At 35.5% G+C, this 20,313-nt stretch overlaps 3 protein-coding genes across 3 annotated transcripts; 2 read left to right on the forward strand and 1 right to left on the reverse strand.

Moving 5' to 3' along the window:
- The first annotated feature begins 6,156 nt into the window (after window positions 1-6,156).
- On the forward strand, window positions 6,157-8,542 carry LOC114383347 (F-box only protein 13-like). Its single transcript, XM_028343007.1, has 2 exons — window positions 6,157-6,450; window positions 7,033-8,542. The coding sequence occupies exon 2, from the start codon at window positions 7,057-7,059 to the stop codon at window positions 8,278-8,280; it is 1,224 nt and encodes a 407-aa protein (XP_028198808.1). The 5' UTR covers window positions 6,157-6,450; window positions 7,033-7,056; the 3' UTR covers window positions 8,281-8,542.
- Window positions 8,543-11,231: 2,689 nt separating this feature from the next.
- On the forward strand, window positions 11,232-14,357 carry LOC114385372 (E3 ubiquitin-protein ligase AIP2-like). Its single transcript, XM_028345421.1, has 5 exons — window positions 11,232-11,551; window positions 12,528-12,753; window positions 12,860-13,062; window positions 13,707-13,922; window positions 14,066-14,357. Exons 1-5 carry the CDS (start codon window positions 11,405-11,407, stop codon window positions 14,213-14,215), a joined length of 942 nt encoding a protein of 313 aa, XP_028201222.1. The 5' UTR covers window positions 11,232-11,404; the 3' UTR covers window positions 14,216-14,357.
- A 1,402-nt stretch (window positions 14,358-15,759) lies between these two features.
- LOC114385142 (RNA demethylase ALKBH9B-like) lies at window positions 15,760-20,023 on the reverse strand. The gene is made up of 6 exons (XM_028345134.1): window positions 19,711-20,023; window positions 19,128-19,616; window positions 17,597-17,682; window positions 17,150-17,460; window positions 16,926-16,997; window positions 15,760-16,839 (listed from the first exon to the last, which is right to left on the reverse strand). The coding sequence occupies exons 1-6, from the start codon at window positions 19,910-19,912 to the stop codon at window positions 16,431-16,433; spliced, it is 1,569 nt and encodes a 522-aa protein (XP_028200935.1). The 5' UTR covers window positions 19,913-20,023; the 3' UTR covers window positions 15,760-16,430.
- Between the last annotated feature and the right edge of the window lie 290 nt (window positions 20,024-20,313).

The following is a 20,313-nucleotide window of genomic DNA, read 5'->3' on the forward strand; positions in this document are numbered from 1 at the left end:
TGTGATTTAGTAGCCTAGTCTGCCATATATATAGATGGTTGTGACCGAGCCTTTGTTTAACTTTGTTTACAAAAAAATAGACACGCGTAAATGTGTAGTCAAGTCAGCCAATGTGTTGTCGCTAATGTGTAGTCAAATCAGCCAATGTGTTGTCGAGCGACTGCTAGTTTCAAAATGTGTATTGAAGTCAGCTAATGTGTTGTCACGCTCAAACTGTAATACGCATGCATGTCATTATATGTTGTCAATTATGACAATGATGTATGCTGCACGCGTAAATGATTTTTGTTGGACCAACAATTTCCTTGCTTAACCAAACGAGTACTTGATAATATTAATTGGTTAGTAACGGGTTACAACAAATTATATCGCATAATGAATACAATTACATAAACAATGCATGTTTAGTCTTCATTTAGGTCTACATAGTGTGTTTTGAATGACATCAAGCTTGTGTATTGCTGCATTCTACTAATATATAGAATTGCCCACTGCTTTGCCTGAGAATAACAATTGCTTGACCACAACAGCGCTGGAGGCGGCAACAGACAATGGTCTTTCAAATAAACCTGTTGTACATGAACAAACATTATATCATGCGTTGACCGTGCCAAACGAACCAACGAAGTCATTGCATAATTGTTACATTAATTATATTCAATGTACCTGAACAAAATGATTTCCAAACATGTGACCGACACATATGATGCGGTGGCCAGAAGAGTCAGGTGGTGGTTGACTTCTAAGAGGGAAAAATGTCATGCTTTGTTGTTGGGACAACGATACAAGGATTACGTTATACCGTGAAGCAATCACATATCCCATGTCTGTTATATCCACCCACTTGTCCACACTAACCTGAATGAACCAAACATACACATGTAAGTAATTTAAACATTGTTATTAAAAAAAATTAACCTAAAAGCATACCTTTGAAAAGCCATCAACAAGTAGGGACAACTTTAATTGTTCAAATCTCTCTGTGCCACCGAAGAGGTTCATGTACTCATGCGACCACCTGCCAAGTTCTTTAAGCAATTCATTACGCACTAACGGCCACGAATCTTCCCCCATACCTAATAAAGCGCCAATGGACCGATATCCACAGTTACCGTCCGCTTTCACATCCACAACGTCACGAATGAAACCTTGAAAGAATGACGCAAATTGATCCAACATCGGGATGATCCTTGTTGGCTGACGCGGTTGAGAACATGATGCACTTCGTTTCACTGGAGAGTTGCTGCTTTGAACAGAATGAAAAACATCAACATACTCCCAGTAAGACGGATCACGCTTTGTGGATGTTTGACTTCTTTTCATCGGTTTCTTCGGTGCACCTTTAGTGTTCACCTTTGACGGAGGAGGGCACATAGAGTTATGATCAGGGTATGCGATTTCTCGAAGTTTACTCTTCAGAGTTACTTTGCCAGCCACATCAAGTTCATCAAACCTTTTAGATATGACCTCTATTTCTTCCTTGATGGTGACTTCCGTCTCACATAACCCTTGGTCTGAAAAGCAAAGTCTCCTCCAAAAAAGATGGACTGACTCCAATGGGATGCTGCCAGCAGTATACCTAGAAAGCTCACATGCACAAGGAAGCCCGTGCGTGCTTCTCATCACACAACCACAAGAAAAGAGATTGTTGTCGAGATAACGTAGACGGTCAATCTCAGAAGCAATATGATTTAAAGCATCCCTCGAAACCATCCCAAGAAGCCTCTTGTATAAGGTTTTTTTATATACATGGCCAACCACATGCGTACTGGTTTCAAAGGATGCTTTAATTTCGACGTGTTGCAGCGTGATCATGTTGTTCATGGCATCCCAAACACTACATAGGTCTCCAATGCTATTTTGTAGTACTCTTTTGAGAGCCCAATGAGCTGATTCAACCCTACATTTAAAATACACAACAAACATGAAAATATACAACAATTAAATACCATTTAATATTAATCGTTACTAACAAATAAAATCAGTTGTTAATACCTGTTTGTTGTTGTGTTGCCTAGGTGCATGACCTTATTCGTCCATGCTGTAATAAATTTTTCCTTGTGGGGGATAATCCATGTGTCGTTAACATAGTCAACGAACATCGGCCAAGGCGAACAAGCAACTTGAAACTTCTGATGTGACTCATGGAACTCGTATTCGGACGGAAAATCAACCAAAGTACCCCAGCTATCCATTACATAGTCCCACACATTTTTTTCCCCGATTAAAGATTTGCACTTCGCCTTCACATTCTTATCGATATGAAACCTGCACAACAAATTAGTAGACTCGGGAAACACAGTTTTCAATGCATTCATCAGTGCTAGGTCTCTGCCAGTGACAATAACAAGAGGGAGGCGATCGTGTCTTAAAAATAGGCCTCGAAATCGTTCCAAAGCCCATACAATATTATTAACACGCTCAGCCTCCAGATATGCAAACCCAGCAGAGAATGTCATCGCTGTTGGTGTCACTCCAACAAAGTCAAGTAGTGGGAGTCTGTACCTGTTTGTTTTGTAGGTACTGTCTATAAAAAACACCAGATGACATGCATTGCATAACTTTACTGCATCTGGGTGACACCAAAACAGATCACGCACAACAACTTCATCCTTCAATCTATGCCAATGAATGTATTGATCACGTTCGAGAAGCTTCATCAGATGCTGCATTTCGGTATCAACTCCTCTTATTGAAGAACGATATGCACTTCTTGCATTGTAAATTTGCTTTATCGTGGTGTAACTGTCGGCATTGTGTTCCTTCAACGTTAGCAAGATGTTTTTCGGTTTCACCATCGACTTTGTCATATCAGCAATAATTTTCTTTTCTTCCTTAGTCAATCGCCCGGCGTATGGATGCCCAACTAAGGACTTCGTCAATTCATGATTATGAATCCCACAGATCAACTTCACCATCCAACCTTCCCCTCCACGCACTGGTTTCCCACGAAGCCTGAAGGGACAACCACATTTCCTACTCCCGGTGTCTTTTCTAACGAATTCTTTATTTCTACACTTGTACGTACCACTCCTTTCACACCCAATTAACACAAATGAACTTCTTCCTCTGCTACCGGTCTCTGTGTCAGATCTCATAATCACTGCAACAAATCCATTTTCATGGGCAACTGTTCGAGCCCATTGCAAAACACCATCTCGAGTAGCGAATACCTACAACACAACCCTAACATATTAATTTTCATACAAACCATCAATTCAACCAATGACTCAAATTATCTATGATTATCTGAGATGTATTAAAAGCATTTGAACAATCGACATGTGGTTCATTCACTCCACATTCTTCTTGATTATCATAATCATAATCCATATGAACTTCTTGTGACATCGCAAAGTCATACCTCCATTGATCTTCGTCCATCTTAAGGACATATGCATCATACACAAGTACATTCAAATTATCATATAACCACATCCAAAAATTTACTACACCTTAAATAACAAACATATTAATAGCACATATGCATCATACACGACTATATTAAAATTATCATATAACCACATCGATAAATTGACTACTTATTAACTAACAACTAATACAAATATATTCTAAATTTATAACTACATTATTTACTTAAACTAAACTTATCACTATAATAAACAACTAATAAAACATTTTTGTACCATTATACATTTAAGTTACCTAAATCATTTAATATTATACCATTATACCTAATTAAATCAATAATCCACAACATATATAAAACAGAAATAAAAAAAATTATAAAACAGAAATATATATATATATATATATATATATATATATATATATAAATTATAAAACAGAAATTTAAAAAAATTGCTAATAATTTAACATTCCGGAAGACTTTCTTCCGGAAGTTACTAAGCCCAATTCCGGAAGAAGGTCTTCCGGAAGCACTTCTTCCGGAATTGGCCTTCGTAACTTCCGGAAGACCTTCTTCCGGAAGTGGTCATTCCGGACCTTCCTCCTTCTGTGCCTAAAATTTCTTCCGAATACACTTTTTACTGTTTTTCTTCTCTATAAACTAACCGGAAAACGAAATAAATGCGTACCTCCCACGAAATAGGAACAACAGCCACTAATAAAACTTCAAATACGGAACACGGGACCACCAAATCTTCAAATAGTTCACGGGACCACCAACAGACTGCAGAAGGGACCACCACCGAAACAACAGCAAAAGGAAGAAACAAACAAAGCAAACGGAAGAAGAAACAAAGAAGAAAGCGCAGTAAAACACAGCCTGAACACGTTAATTTAAAGAAATTTACACAAGGGCAAAATCGTCATTACATATGCATTAAATATTATTTTATTTTTACTTATTATTATAAAATGAAAATTCTTTTTTCTTCATTTTGTTATAAAATAATAATCATTTTTTTAGTATATATTAACTTTTGTAATAGAAATTAAATGTTATCATAGTAAATAATTTATATTTTTAATAAAATTTATGAATTAATTAATTTTTATGGTTTAAATTATACTAAATTGTCACACAAATTAATATTTGACATGCGCGTAAAAAACAAATTATAAATATTAGTCATAATTACGTTCACTAATTATTTAATTATTTATGTATAATAGTATTAATTATTTTATAAATTAGTTTATCCAATTAAAAGTAAATTATTACAAAATAAAATATTTAAAAAAAAAAAACTAACTTCCGGAAGAAGCTTCTTCCGGAAGAAAATGAAAATCTTCCGGAAGAAGTTTCTTCCGGAAACATTCCGGATGACGTTCTTCCGGAAGTTGTTTGTGAATACTTCCGGAAGACACAAATTCTTCTTCCGGAAGAAGGTTCTTCCGGAAAAGTTCCGGAAAGAAGTTTTCCGGAAAGTTTTCGGAAGAATCTTCTTCCGGAAGAAGAATTGCTGAAGGGCAGTTTCGCCACTTCACTGTTTGCTGGGTGTCCCAGCAATAATGCTGAGTGCACGTAGCAACTCCCTTAACCTTTTCGTAATGAAATAGGGTGTAAGCTGAGATTTTTGGGGTGCTGGAAGAAGAGACCCATCTATTGACTCGTGTTTAGGCCCATGAACTAGATTTATTTCAGTAACTTGACTAGATTCCATAGGAATTTTATTTCAGCCTTTTTCTACTTCCTTCGGCAGAGGCCAATTTAACCAAATGAGGCTTTTGGGGGTGTGTTGTGAGCATCTTCTTGAGCTGAAAGCACACGAGGAGCAAGAAAAGAAAAAGAGCACAAATTAACGGCTTTTGCTTTTCAGCATTTTCCCTTCACTAATCTAATCCTCTTTTGTTTGTTTCTTCAAATATAAAAAAAAAATACTTGTCTTGTGGATGGGGCTTGAGCATTGACTTGTGGAAACACAAACATATCAAAGCAAAAGAAGACAAAAGATTCCTCAACGAGGAGCCAAAAGGGAGCAAGAATAGAGGGTTGCTTCTTGCTTTTGCTCTAGGAAGGAAGGTCAGCCGAAAACCACACACACGAGTCCCAGGCAAAAAACCAAACCCTTCCCTTTGACAATTGACATTGTTAATGTTGATCCACTTTGAAACAAAACAACTCAGTAGTGGTCCTTTCTTTCTCCTTTTTATGCAAGGTAAAATGATTAAAAAATAGCCCGCCCCCCAGCAGTTTTTTGTTTGCGTGCTGAGTGTGTACTCTTTTCCATTTTTCAACCCGAATCCAAAGCATAGATATCTATCTAGTAGTAGTGGCTAAGGCCATTAGGCAAAGTCAACGAGTTATGTTATTGTTACCTAACTTCTTTTTTTTTTTTCAAATGCTAATTACTATAGGATATTGGTTAAAGAATTAAAAAGAATTTTTTTTATTAAAATATACAAAATTATGTTATTTATAATTTTTTTAATTTTTTAATCAATGTCCTAATAGCATTAATTAATAATTTTTTTTTATCATATACATAACTTTACTCGTGATTAGTTTTCATTAAAAATCCTTACTTTAATTATCTTCAGTTGAGTCATTCTTTTGGATGAGACTTAAACTTAACATCCTAATTAAAGATATTCAGTAAACCAACCAACCAACCAAGTACTTGTGAGTATCTAAATTCTAATCTAACGGCATAGATATGCACACACAACATAGTTTGCATCGAATGTTATGTTTTTAAGAGTAAGCCACACACGGGTGTGTGGTGTGTGCCTGTCATCACATCACATGTTAGTGTCAACCATCCAATATCCAACACAAAAGAGTTTTCCCGAGGAAGCTTCCTACCTCTCTTCCTACTTGTTGGGCTCCTTCTCTCGCTTTCCCTTTTACCCTTTTTTCACTTTCTTCTGATTTCCTCCTCCAAAGTCCTTTTTAAACACACAAAATTGTGTGTTCTCCAACACACACTCACTCACCACTGTGTCCGTGTGTTTTGTTGGTTTTCTTTTCCTATCCACTCTCAACATAACAGCAGCTGCTGCTGCTTCAGTTTCTATTTTCAGGTACTTTTCTAACCTTTGATTGGTTTTGTTCTTGTGTTGTGATTATTGTGGTGTATTCTGGTTACTTATGAGTTTATTGAAATGAAAGTATGAAACCCCTTCTTCCAGTGAGTGTGTCTTTACCCTTATTGTTATCCCTTTTGTTTCATTTATCCTGGTGCGAGGGTTTCTTCTAAAAGGTTTAGTAAGGGAGAGGGAAAAAAGGAAGAGGATATTGCTTTGCATTTTGAAGTCTCAAGTTTCATGCTTTCTTCTAAAGGATAGCTTTTGAAGCTACGAGGGTTTTTTATTTTGGTGGGGGAGGGAGTTTTGCAACTTTAATTGGTTATCAAAATTCAAGAATGAGCCTTGCAATTTTGGTTGTAAATCTTGATGGGGTTGAGGAAAGAAAGGGAAAGTTTTAATCTTTTTGGGTGCAGCTAAATAACCTTTTGGGTTATTACTTATTAGTTCAGGGCCACCCATTTAATTTGAAAGTCTTCATTCACATCAATTTGGTTTTTTTCTTATGATGGTATAGGCTTTGAAAGTGGCAAAATTGATTTCTTGTTAACGTCTAAGCCCCTTTGTTTGTTTCTGCAGTTGTTTGCTCCAAGTTTCTGATCAATGGAACATAGTTTGAAAAGAAAGTCTCCAGAGAGTGGAGACAATTTACTCTTCAGCAGCTTTTCTCTGGATGACCTTAATGAAGATCTCTTGGAGAGGGTACTTTCATGGCTACCAACTTCCTCATTCTTTCGCCTCACTTCGGTGTGCAAAAGGTGGAAATCAGCTGCTGCTTCTGTTAGTTTCAAGCTTGCCTGCTCACGAGTTCCTTTGCGGGATCCTTGGTTTTTGATGGTTGCTCCCAATCTCAACCAATCTATTGTCTTTGACACTGCTGAAAACAGTTGGAAAAGACTCAATCACCCGCATCTTCCGCTCAAAGACTCTAACATTAGCTGCATGCCGGTTGCAGCCTCTGGTGGCCTTGTTTGCTACCGCAAACTTTCAGGAAACTTCATTGTGTGCAATCCTGTTACCGGATCTTGTACTGAACTCCCTCCATTGCATTTCACCCCAGAAAACCAGTCTCTCAACGCGGTTGTGATGAGTACAACTTTCAATGATCAATTGTCCTACAAGATTGTGTTAGTCTTTGGCGAACTCCCTAACCTGTTGTTTAAAGTCTACAACTCTAGCTCTGGCTGTTGGGAAGATGAGGCTGCGCTGAGGAGGAATGTTGATGACAATTCCCTGGATTGTGATTCAACTGATGATGACAATGTTGTGTACTTCCTTAGCAAGGCTGGAACTGTTGTAGCTAGTAGCATGCATAGAAGTCCATCTAAGCAATATTCATCGGTTATTACTAACAAAGAAGGTCAGGAGACAGTGTATTTTCTCAGCTCCTCAGGGATGGTAGTAGCTTGCAATTTGACATCAAAGTACTTCTTTGAGTACCCCAGGTTGCTGCCTGTTTTCAGTGAGTACTCCATTGATATTGTGGAGTGTGGCAGTGAGATGCTTGTTGTTTTGCTATCAGAATTCTTGGAAAGCGCAAGTCTTAGGGTGTGGAAATATGATGAGGCCAACCGATGCTGGAAACAGATTGCTGCAATGCCTGCAGCAATGTCTCAAGAGTGGTATGGAAAGAAGGCAGATATTAACTGTGTTGGAGCTGGCGATCGGATATTCATATGCTTGAACTCCCCTGAGCTATGTGCTTATGTTCTGTGTGATTTGGTGACCAACAAATGGACAGAGTTGCCGAAATGTTGCTTGAATGGAGAACTCATGGAGTTCATGTCTGCCTTTTCATTTGAGCCAAGGATAGAGGCTTCTGTATGACACTAAAGTGCCCGTCTGGTAACTTGATATTGGTTTTGTGTTCTGTTAGATTGATTTTCTTCCCACTTGTACTATAATTTGTCATGCAAAATAGCTAGGGCTGATTGGTATGAAAGTAGAGATGGAAGCTCTAACCAAATGATTGATATTTGATTGCTAACTGAAATATTGTAATTCTCTCCATTGATCGTTAGATGTACACTGTTTCCAGTGAATGCTATTATCAATTGAATGCCTGTGTTGATGATTCATTATCCAATGAACAATGTCATGGTTTGGTCTCAATTAATTGTTTATGTTAGCATCCATTTTAGATCTAAAAAATATAGGTAATATCAATTTGGTCTTGGAAGAAATTTTACTAGAATTTAGTTCTTCATTTAAGCATAATGGTAATTAAATAATGGGTAAAATATGTATGGGTTAGTATAAAGTTTGAAAAGTATTAATTTTGTCTTCATAAAATTTTCATATTAATTTGTCTTATGTAAAAATAAGATATATTCTTATTGGTCTTTAATAGTAATTTCATTAAATGGTAATCTAATGTGACTAATTAATTTACATGTCTAATTTGATCACGGATAAATTAAATAATTTATGGCAGTAAAATTTCTAAAATGAATTAAATAATTTATGATGGTTAAAATTTTAAAATGAGTTAAACAATTTTTGACGGTTAAAATCTATCACAAATTATAATTTTTTGTCACTTTAGGTCGATTTTATCCCACTTTTTGATGAGATTAAGAGGAAAGATGTACTAATTGTAGATTTTTGTGTCTTCTAAGTGTGCTTAAAAAGGTATAAAAAAAAAAAATTAAGTCCGCAAGTCATATTAGGAAATTATTTAATGAAATTATCATTAAAAATCAATAAAAATGTGTTTTATTTTTTATAAAGATCAAGTTAATATAAAAAATTTATAAAAATAAATTTGGTATTTTTTAAATTCTAAAGGGACCCAAAATATATTTTGTCATATATAATAATCCATTTTGACACGGAAACCCTGTTATTGAAAACGTTTAAGAATCTAATTATTTCAACCATAAATGTGACTTGTGTGCAAGACAGCAATAGGTCTTATAGACTAAAATTAAAAGTCATAAAATTATATAGATTTTGGATTTTATTTAGCAAGTTTTACCTGTAATTTTTATAGTTTTTCATAAATTTTATTTAATAATAAAAAGAGTGTGTTGCTGATACATTTCAAGTAGAGAAATGCATTTGCATATTTCGGAATTCAGATACTCTTTCTAACAATTTTCATGTGCTACCTCAGAATATTAACATTGCTATACATTATAAAGGATGCTTTTTACGGTCATCTCACTGTGTGCTGCACTCTTTTAAGTTTTAAGTTTGACGATTGAAATGAAAGATGTAGTTACATCTGATAATGTTGAAATAAATTAATGTAAATTCATTTTGCAATGTTGATGCATTAAACGCCACACATTTTTTTGAAGAATCTAACTCACGTTGTGTCTCCACCTCTATTTATCTCCATGCTATAACATCTTACACGTTGCACTATAGCATCTCATGTATGCTACCTCTTATCCCTGTTGTAAAATAGTTGATTGACAATTTCGAACATATTCACATAAATGTTTCACGATATTTTTTTAGTGAATCACTAATTTAATTCTTGAAATTATAATGACTAGTTAAACTAGTCCTTAAAATTAATAAAATTATAATATAGATCTTTAAATTGTACATTACTGTTAGTTCTTAAAAGCGTGTGATTAGTCAAATTAGTCTTTGATTTTTTTAAAAAGACAATAACTTTGAAATTGTAAATCGTAAATCAATCAAATTTCTTGGTTATTAGCTAGTGTCATCTAACACCATCAAAAAGACTGAATTGGTATATTAAATGTTTGAGTGGCACGCATATATAGTTATCAGTCACAAAAAATGATTGAAACATTAGTAGACTAATAATTGATTTTTTTTTTTCATTTCTTATGTCTTTGTTCTTTCTTCACCCATTAGTTTTGTATTAATTTTCAAATCTACCTAATGAGAAAAAACCACCACAGGGACTCCTAAAATAAAGGTGTGAAATACACAATTAAACAAGGGGTCTCAACCTTTTTAACATCATTTAACTATGCATGATTCATACAATTAAGATTCATGAAGGATTCTTAGAGTATTATGCTTACACAATAAAGATTTTTTTTATCGCCAAATATAGTTAATTGTCAGTGATGTACTCGGTAACCTTTTAGGGATGTTGTCTGAACATCTTGAAATCATGCATATGTTCTGTGTGGAGGGGAGCAGGAGCATTCAAATGATGATTGCAAGTTCTACTTCATGAAAAATTTCTTGTGGAAGCAAGAGTCACGCCATCATAATGAACTCAACGAATCAAATGATTGACATTTCAATCTTGAGAATGTTGGATGCAATTCATGGGACCAACCCAAGTAGGATTCAAAGCCGATGATAATTTATTTAAAAATCTTGAGATTCAAGTTGAGAAACTAATAGAACAAATTGCTGAAAAATCTTTTATGATCATAAAAAATATTACAGCAAAGGTTAAATCACATGAAGAGAGTATTGTAGAAAAGCAGGATTCTAAGAGAGTTGTACATTGTTAGTATAGTTATTATTTATTTACAATTAAAATATAAAACCATTTAATTAAAATACACTATGTAAATATTTATTGCACTATAATTTAATTAAAAATTAACATATATTATATGTTTTTTCATAACTATTTTAAAAATTATAATGGAAATATTTTCTGATTAATTAATAATATAATTTATTTTTATAATAACGATACATAAAAATGAAACTGTAAATGCTGCAAGAATTACAAACTAATAATGTTTACTTCGAATGATGTGGCATAAAACAATTGGGAGATTCACCCAGATACTAGTAGGCACCTTCGTAGGCGATCAGCCCTCCTGGTTTCCCCTTGCAGAAGAAAAACGATTTCCCATGGAAGCATATAAAAATTATCAAAACACGCAGAAGAAGAAGAACAACAACAAAGGGCTTCTGAATTATCGTGTTTTGATCAGAATCTGAGGAGAAAATCACATAATTTCGAATTTGAGTTTTCGTGTAGAAAAAGGAAGAGAAGAAAATGGAATCGGAGGATTTGGTCAAACAGGAATTGGAGGAATTGCAGAAACAATTGGGGAAGAAGCAAAAGTTTGAAGCTTCTGTTTCGTCTCTTAAAACCCTTCTCCAACGCACTTACCCATCAGCTTCCCCGGCGCTTCGTAAATCCGTACGCTCTTTTTTCGTTTCTTTTTCTCTATTTATGTTCCAATTTTCTCATTATAATTTGTTACTAATTGTTGCCACGTTCTTCAATTTAAATTCTTAATGTTTCAGCCTTTCAGGGTTTAGTTCCTTTTCCGCTGTTTCGTTTCGTTTGGTCCCAAAGAATTGATTTTTGATTTGCTTGGATTGATAAGTATGGTTGTGTATTTAATAATAATTTATAAAAATAGATGTTTGGTGAACCTAGCTCATATGGTTATTGTGCCAATCATTGATTCAACTGAAAAGTTTGTAGGTCATGTCATGTGTAAGCACCTAGGAAGCATGAAGCATGAACAATTTGAAACCATCTTGAATATTGTATTAACACTTTGAAGTCTTCTAGCTGCAGTTTATGCCTTGTATTTTTTTATTTTTGAATTCCAAAACAAGTTGGAACATCACAATATTATATCTATATCAAGGTTTTGAAAAACAGTTTACGACTGCAAGGTTTTTGGGGTGTCTGCAATTGCATCACAACTGCAATCTGCAATTATGGCCCTGTCAACCGCATTTCTGTACAATTTTCTGCAATGTGAAAGATTGTGACAAAACCGCAAATTAGACTGTAACCCACAATTTAAAACATTGATCTAAGTTGACTCTTGCTCATTTTTAAAGCATTGTTTCTCTCTTGTGAATTATGATTTAGAATTTTTATATTGTTAGTTTTAAATTAATTTTATATGCTCTATTATAGTAGTTTAGTGTTTAGTGTCTGTGATGTTAAAAATTTCTCGTACGTGTAGTATTGCATTTGTGTCATGTATTGTATCCGTGCTTTTTTGGTAGGCACCCTTGTGAGGCTTGTGACAGGTGTGACCTTTGAATAGGTCAACCGTTCCTCTCTCAACTTTGATGTAAAAGAAAATGTTAGTTATTGTTCGCTGAAAAGCTAAAAGCTAGGAAATTGACTGTGTTGTTGCTGGTGGTGACAGTTTTATTCAGTTCTATGCCGAGTTGCTACTGTGTTGAAGACCAGGTATACAGCACCAGGTTTCTGGAATGCTGGACTGGGCCTTTTTGAGCAGGCTCATTTGCTTGTTTCTGATCCTTCTGAGAAGGAGCACTTGAAGGCTTGCATTGCTCAGGCCAGGGAACATTTGCATCTAGAAGACAACCCATCACAAACTTTACGACCTGCAGATAATCAGGCAAACAGAGGTGATTTCTTTTCAGAATAGTTGCATTTATGTGTTGTGCGTATCCTTCAGAGGTTTTGAAATCATTGACCCTTGTCTTATGTTCATCACATTTCTCAATGATTCAGGGTATCTTTTTGAGGGCCACCTTACGGTTGATCCTGAACCGCCTCAGCCGCAATGGTTGGTGCAGTCAAACCTCTTGACAACAGCTGCTACACTCTTTGCTGCTGAATCCTCTCAAGCTTCAGAAGCAAATGAAACCACTCAAGATGATGCCACAAATATGCTTGAAGATCTTCTAAATAGATTGGAAGAAGTTGTGCCCTTGGTATTTATTCAAAATATTCCATGTGCTTTTGATTACCATCGCTCATTACAGTTACAATTTTACGCTCTTAAATATCATAATGGCTTTGAATTTCTTGGTCTAGTTTCTGAAGTTGGATAAGTTTCTAGAATGAGGTATAATGTGGCTTAGTCAATGTTTGAACTGAACATAACTACATAAAACCAGGCTATTGTAGATTCATTTGAGATCATTGACAAATTGTCTAAGCTTTACTTGGAACATACCTAGTTGACTTTGAACAAGAATTTCTTCAGGTTAAATTTAACAAACCAAGCTACTTGAAATTGGTTCAATAGAATGCTTTTCCGCAATAGGTTAAAGAATCAATGCTAACAGGCTAGGAATCAAGTCAACTTCTTTTTAAATCCTTATGCATTCTATCCCTTGTCGCAGCCACTTTAGTGGATCTGTTATTGATATTGATGCATCTCTGAAGGGTAACTTGATATAAACAACTTACTCAATTCAACTCATTTTGTTAATTCTTTGGTCATATTGTAGCTCTTTTCAACTTGCTTTTTGATTGATATATATTTTGTCTATTATGAGCAGCCATTCCATTGTTACACTTTGCACTGTTCACTCAAGGAAGACTTGCTGTAATTTTTACTTTTTTGGGTTAGATGGTGGATGTAGGTCCTGTAGCTCCAAGAGCCCCTCCTGCCAGTAAAGAGGTCGTGGCAAATCTTCCGGTCATTACTCTCACAGAGGAAATCCTGGCTAATTTAGGGAAAGATGCAGAGTGTGCAATTTGCAGGGAGAACTTGGTTTTAAATGACAAAATGCAAGAGTTGCCATGCAAGCACACATTCCACCCACCATGTCTAAAGCCATGGCTGGTATTGTCCCTAACTCCACAGATCTATTGGAAATTTTATGTTCTTCTTTTGAAATCAACTTCATGCATTTTATTCTATGGAATTCTTGAAGAAATGACATGATTAGATATAAGATGTGTTCAGTTTTATCCTTTATGTGGCAGGATGAGCACAATTCTTGTCCCATCTGTCGGCATGAGCTGCAAACTGATGATCATGCCTATGAGAGCTGGAAGGAGCGTGAAAAGGAAGCTGAAGAAGAGAGGAAAGGTGCTGAAAATGCAATTCGAGGTGGTGAATACATGTATGTTTAAATGGCCATTCAATGTATGGTTAACAATATGGTTGTTCATGTAACAATGGATTTGAAATCTTTATTTGGTGAATAGTTGTGTATTCTTTATTGTTTCAAGCAATAGAGATATCTCAAATTTTTAGGGTTGTTCAAGGGTTTAACAATAGTTTCATGAAATGCACCCAATTAACAATTTAGGTTATAACTTTTTGTGTGTGTATAACAGTGGCAACAAGATTAGAACCTAAGATCTGTGCAAACTTCCCGAACTCCCTGTCACTAAGTCTATCCTAGTGGGTATTTAGTTTATAACTATCCACTTAAAGTTAAAATGTAAAATTGTAATGATTTGTAGAAAACCTATCAACGTTGAGTGGTAAACATGACACTGAAAGTGGGTTCAGCCTCACATAATACTTCTACGGAGTTGGTGTTAAGAGAATTAGGGACTACAAAGCTTAAGGATCATTTTTGGAAAAAATAAACAATTTCTTTTATTTTGAGGGACAAATAATATATTTGGAAATTTTACTAAACTACCCGTTAACCAATAAGGTCGCTGGTGATTAAGTTAACACTAGCCAATAGTTATAGAATTATTTCTTTTTAAGATTAAAATGCATGTCACGTGAAATTAATCTGAGTTGTTATCAAACTTGTCTATAGTTACTAAGGGAGTTTAACTCAGTTGATTTAATAGGGTATGTGAATTGCTGTAAACTCCTTCTGTCTTCGATTTTTATAGATAAAAAATTATCTACAGTTTCATGTGCTTAAATAAGGATGCATAATAAATAAAACAAGTAAAGAATATTGAATTGCGCATCTAAAATAGAAAAATGGTATAATTTATATGCTTTTTTTTTTGCAAGAGCTATAATTTATATGCTGGAATGTGAAGAAGGCCTATAAAAGAAATCAAAGAATTCTTACTAATATTTTATTGAAAGATGATGAAATTTGTCTGTTAGTTTGAGATAAAACCAATGCCCAAACTAAAGATGAATCCTTGATCTTGTTTGCTGGAGTCACTATTCTATCAATGGGATGGTGTCACTCACTACCTTTCAAACTAGCATCTTCAATGACCATTACTCACAACCTTTCAAACTAGCATCTTCAATGACCATTACTCAACCAATCACCTCATCGCTTACATACACTACTTTGGGAGGGTTTAAAACCCAATTTAAATTAACTTCACCGTGAAGTATTAGAATAGACTCTGCTGAGACAAAAAATATTGAACTATCAAGTTTTATAAATATGTGAGTTAATTTTAACTTACATATTGATCATATGATGAAACTTTCAAGAAATTAAGATACGCAAGTTAATTTTAACTTGCATAAAATTTAATTCATCATTTTATTTTCTATTCCTATAAATTATCCAAATAAGCCCCAAGTATGACGGCGTCAAAGAATGTTCAGCCATTGAAAATGATATTGCAACCTTTCCATAGAAGTTCCACATCATCTCAAACGAACTATACTACAAAGTACAAACAAACGTAAACCTGCTTAATGGATAAAAAAATTATTAGCATATTATACCAAAACCTTCATAAAACAATCGAAATTAATGTGGTGAACATCCACCAAAGTAAACTGTATAAGTACAAATGTAGAACCTCTCATTCACATGTAAAGAAGAAGACTAGCAAAAAACGAAAGTATCTCAGTGATGTATTTAACAGCACTCTTCAACCAATCTTTTCATAAGCAAGCAATTTCGAAGTAATTTGATCCAGCTGCTGCAAGTCTCAACCCAGCAAATCTAGCAATGCTGAATGCTGACCTCACAATGCAACCATTATTACCTCAACAATGAATATTTTCTATTTAGTCATCAGTACTGTATAAAGAGTATCAAGCTTAAAATATATCAAAATGCCTAATATAGCCCAGCCACATTTTAGCATGGCACTAAAAAACAGACGAATCACAACTTCTAGCCAAATTGCAACCATTATTAACTCGAAAGTACACTCAAATATACACTAGCGCCAGAGGCTCAGGAAACAAAGTTACCACAGCAGCACCGCAATGACTTGTGAATACACTGATAATAAAATAGCTGCTGCGCAAAGCTTCCCCAGAATACAAAGTGAAAATACCTCCATAACAAACTTCTTGATATGTAAAGGATTTCTTGAACACAACCACACATGGTTGTTACGATCAGAAAACTGTGAACCACAGGAACCTTGGATCCTAATAACACAGCATCTGTTAACTACCAGGTTTCCTACTCCACCTATTTGCAGATCTTGATGAACTTAGATTCGAGTCACGGGGCTCTGAGAACCTATCATTTCTAGTTGCAGATCTAGGTGAACTTAGATTTGAGTCACGGGGCTCCGAGAACCTATCATTTCTAGTTGCAGATCTTGGTGAATTTAGATTTGAGTCATGGGGCTCTAAGAACCTATCATTTCTAGTTGCAGATCCCATTGCATCATTCCTGCCACCTCCTCTCCTGTCTTTATGTCTCTTTGTGTGACGACTAGGTCTGTGCCCACTTGATTTCTTTTCCTGCTCAACTTCATAGGCCAATGGTTGGATCCCCTGAAGATCGGGTTCTGGAACATACCCAAAAGGCCGCTTGGACACATCCATTCTTCTAAATGTGATTGATATCCTAATAAAAGTTTAACAAAAAAACAATACAGATCAATAATACGTTATTTGTTTAAAAACCACATAGAATACCAAACCGGTTAATACCTTTTGGTAGGAACTGCAGGCACGCAATGCTTAGCTACATCAGCTCCATTTCCGTTCAAGACAAGTACAGATCTGGAGAAAAAAGACTAGGTATAAAATCCTGGTCTATAAAAGTAAGAAATTTGATGAAGAATTCAATCTAACTAGATATAAAGACATGTAATAATAGTTGAAATTTTATAACAAATAAGAATACAGAGGATAAATCCATATTGAATACTTACCCCATAGGTAACGGAATAGCAATTGAGCCATCAAATTCACCAGGGCCTACAATTTTTAAGTTTGATCCAAAAACTATATTGCACTCACTAAGAAATGATACAGTGCAAAATGGTCGAACAAAGTCATGGTTATCTATATGTGGAGGTATACAGTCCCCTTCTTCATAGATATTAACAATGCAACTATCTGGCACACAAGTAGGAGGGAGTACATGCCACTTGATAAGACGTCGAATAATGACCTTGAAAAGAGCAGGTATAGGATCAACCATTCCATTCCCAAGAATACCAGGTGGGTTACCATCTCTATCCTGTAAGCAGAAAGTTACATTTTAAGAGCTAAATCACTTTATCAAACTCATCAACAATTATACTGTGCTCCCAAGCATTAAGTTACTCTATTTCCAAATAAAGAAAATGTAAAAGAAGGACGAGAGATAGACTTACCACTGCATAATTGTAACAGCACCCAAATTGGATGGTTTGGCGTCCCTTACCCCTCATCCACTTTTGGGGAGCTGAAAACGTTTGCTCTGTAAAAGAGAAGAATTAACATCATATAGTCCATCAGAAATAACACCACCAAACAGATTTACTAAATAGTCAATAAACTATAGACAATTGGGGTGAAAAAAATATTATTTTCGGTATGTTAATGTGTATAGGTAGCATATGCATCGAGCCCACTGAATCATGATGACTTTCAGTTAATGACTTTCAGTTACAAAATAGTCAATGTTTTCTTATTTTTTAATTACGAAAATAGTCAATGTTTTCGGTTACTTAAGCAGTCAATGTTTTCTTATTTTTCTAATGTTGACAATTTTCTTCAGCGAGGCGAGACTATTTGATAAATCAGAAGCAATTATATCACTACAAAAATATTAATAGAATAACTGACATGACAGAACAAACATGGTATGGATAATTTGTAGTGTCAGATACAACAGAATAGGAAGACACACATCATTAATATAAATCTACAGCGAGTCGCAGTTATAGATAATCAAATTCATGATATTACTTTACACCAGTTAGTGGTTGTGCTTTGGAACACTATAAATCATCTAATTACATTTATATTAGGAGTAAACATATAATTCAATCCTTGAAATATGTTATTTTTGTGTTGTTTTAGTCCCCAGGAAGTTTCTGTTTATACAAATTGGTCCCCAGAGTTCTCAAGTTGCTAAGGAAAAAATCACCCCACTGAAGTTGTTAGCATGTTAACAAGTTCGCCCATCATGAGAACAATTAAACTTGCAAGACTAAAACAACACAAGCAATAAACGCCAAATCGTATATTTACAATTTTCACAAAATTCGTAGCACTAGAAGCCATTCAGAGTGACTACAATTTTGGACACAATTGTACTAGGTACATGTTATTTTCTTCTGTTCTTTCGATGCACAATAATGACAACGAGGTTTAAACCTAAGGCCTAAGCATGTAGTCAAAAGTTCAATTTTTAGGACCATGTGTACAAAATAACACATCTGTTGGGAGAGGTCAACCCCCCTTAAATGTGATCTTAGTACCTCAAGGGATTAATCGTACTAGGTACACGTTATTTTCTTCTTTTCTTTCAATGCACAATAACAGCAACGAGGTTTGAGCCTAAAGCCTAAGCATGTAGTCAAAGGTTCAATTTTTAGGTCCACGTGTACAAACTAACACATCTGCTGGGAGAGACCAATCCCTTAATGCTTCTCAGTACCTCGAGGGATTAATCTATGACTCTAGGCTGGAGCATATCCTGATTTCAGTTCAAAAAACCTAAGACTTCATGCAAACTATCCAAACCCCCAGTTCGTCATCCTCTTCTTTAATAAGAAAATGTAAATATTCATAGAAAAACATCAAAACAAAGATGGAATTTTAGTCAAAAGGTCAGTTGATGCATCACTAGACAACTACATAACAATGAAATAAAATCACATAACAAAAACACTACCCTAAAAGGATGAGATAACAAACCTTTCAATTCCCCCTTTCTCCCCATTTCCTGCAACGAGGCGACATAATTAACAATCCTCTTCTGCTCAGCAGCACTGAAAATCCCAGTGTGCAGCTCAAGCCCTTCAAGAATGTTCACAAGCTTCCCGTTAACCCTCTCAAAGCAGATAAAGTCCTTCTTTCGCCTCACATTCATGAACCTAATGTACTCCCTCTGCTCCCTCGGCAGAGTAGGCTTCTCAGCCACAACCTTAGCCACATGAGAGAAAGCATTCGAATCACCCACCGCAAAATTCCCGCCATTGTTGCTGTCTTCTTCGTCGCCGAACTCGTCATCTTCTTGGGCCATGTCGGCCCATGAAATCCTCTGGCTCGGAGTCTCCACATTGGAGTTATTCACCTCCGCCCCGTCCTTCCAACTCCCGAGAGAATGCGCGTCGCAGTTGTCGCAGTTATCCTCCACGTCGACGTCGTTTTGGTCACTGGGGATTTCGTTTTGAGGCGCTTCACCTGAAACCAAAGGAACGAAATGGTGTGAGAAGGAAAACGTTTATACCCAGATGGAAAAAACGAGAATTTCGAAGGAAAGTGAGGGTATTGCGACCTGGGTCGATGGAGCGGATGCGATCGGAGAGGGACAGGGTGCATCGAGTGCAGAGATCTCGTGAGAGGAAAGGGAGCCACGTGGCGAGAAACTCTGAAGCGGTTCGGAGATCGGAGGTGCTGTAGTTGAGGAGAAAAGGGTCGGCGTTGGAACCGTTGTTGCTGTTGGGTTGAGGTTGTCGGTGTTGTTCTTGGTCGTCCATGGCGCACTGAGTCAACTCGGAGGGTGGAATCGGAGACGAGAGAAACGCAGAGAGGAAGTAGAGACTGCACAAGAAGAAGAGAAGATACTCTGCTTCCTTCCTTCCTTTAAGATGCACACACACTTAATTTGCTTTATAAAGTTTTGGTTTTCAAAATATTTATAATTCGTTTTTCAAAATTACTTTTTTTCATCAAAACAAAATAAATCAGTCACATAGTATTTTTTAGTTTAAATGTAATTATGATTCTCTTATTTTATTCTATCCACAATTTTAGAATTGAAATATTTGATTTTTTTTTATTTTAAAAAATATGTGATTTTAGTCTTTTTATTTTAAAATAAAAATATTTAATCTTCCTATTTTAAAAAGATTACAATTTTGGTCAAAATTTTAGTTTT

The sequence above is a fragment of the Glycine soja genome, chromosome 14 (genome assembly GCF_004193775.1).
Source record: "Glycine soja cultivar W05 chromosome 14, ASM419377v2, whole genome shotgun sequence".
NCBI classification, from domain to species: Eukaryota; Viridiplantae; Streptophyta; class Magnoliopsida; order Fabales; family Fabaceae; genus Glycine; species Glycine soja.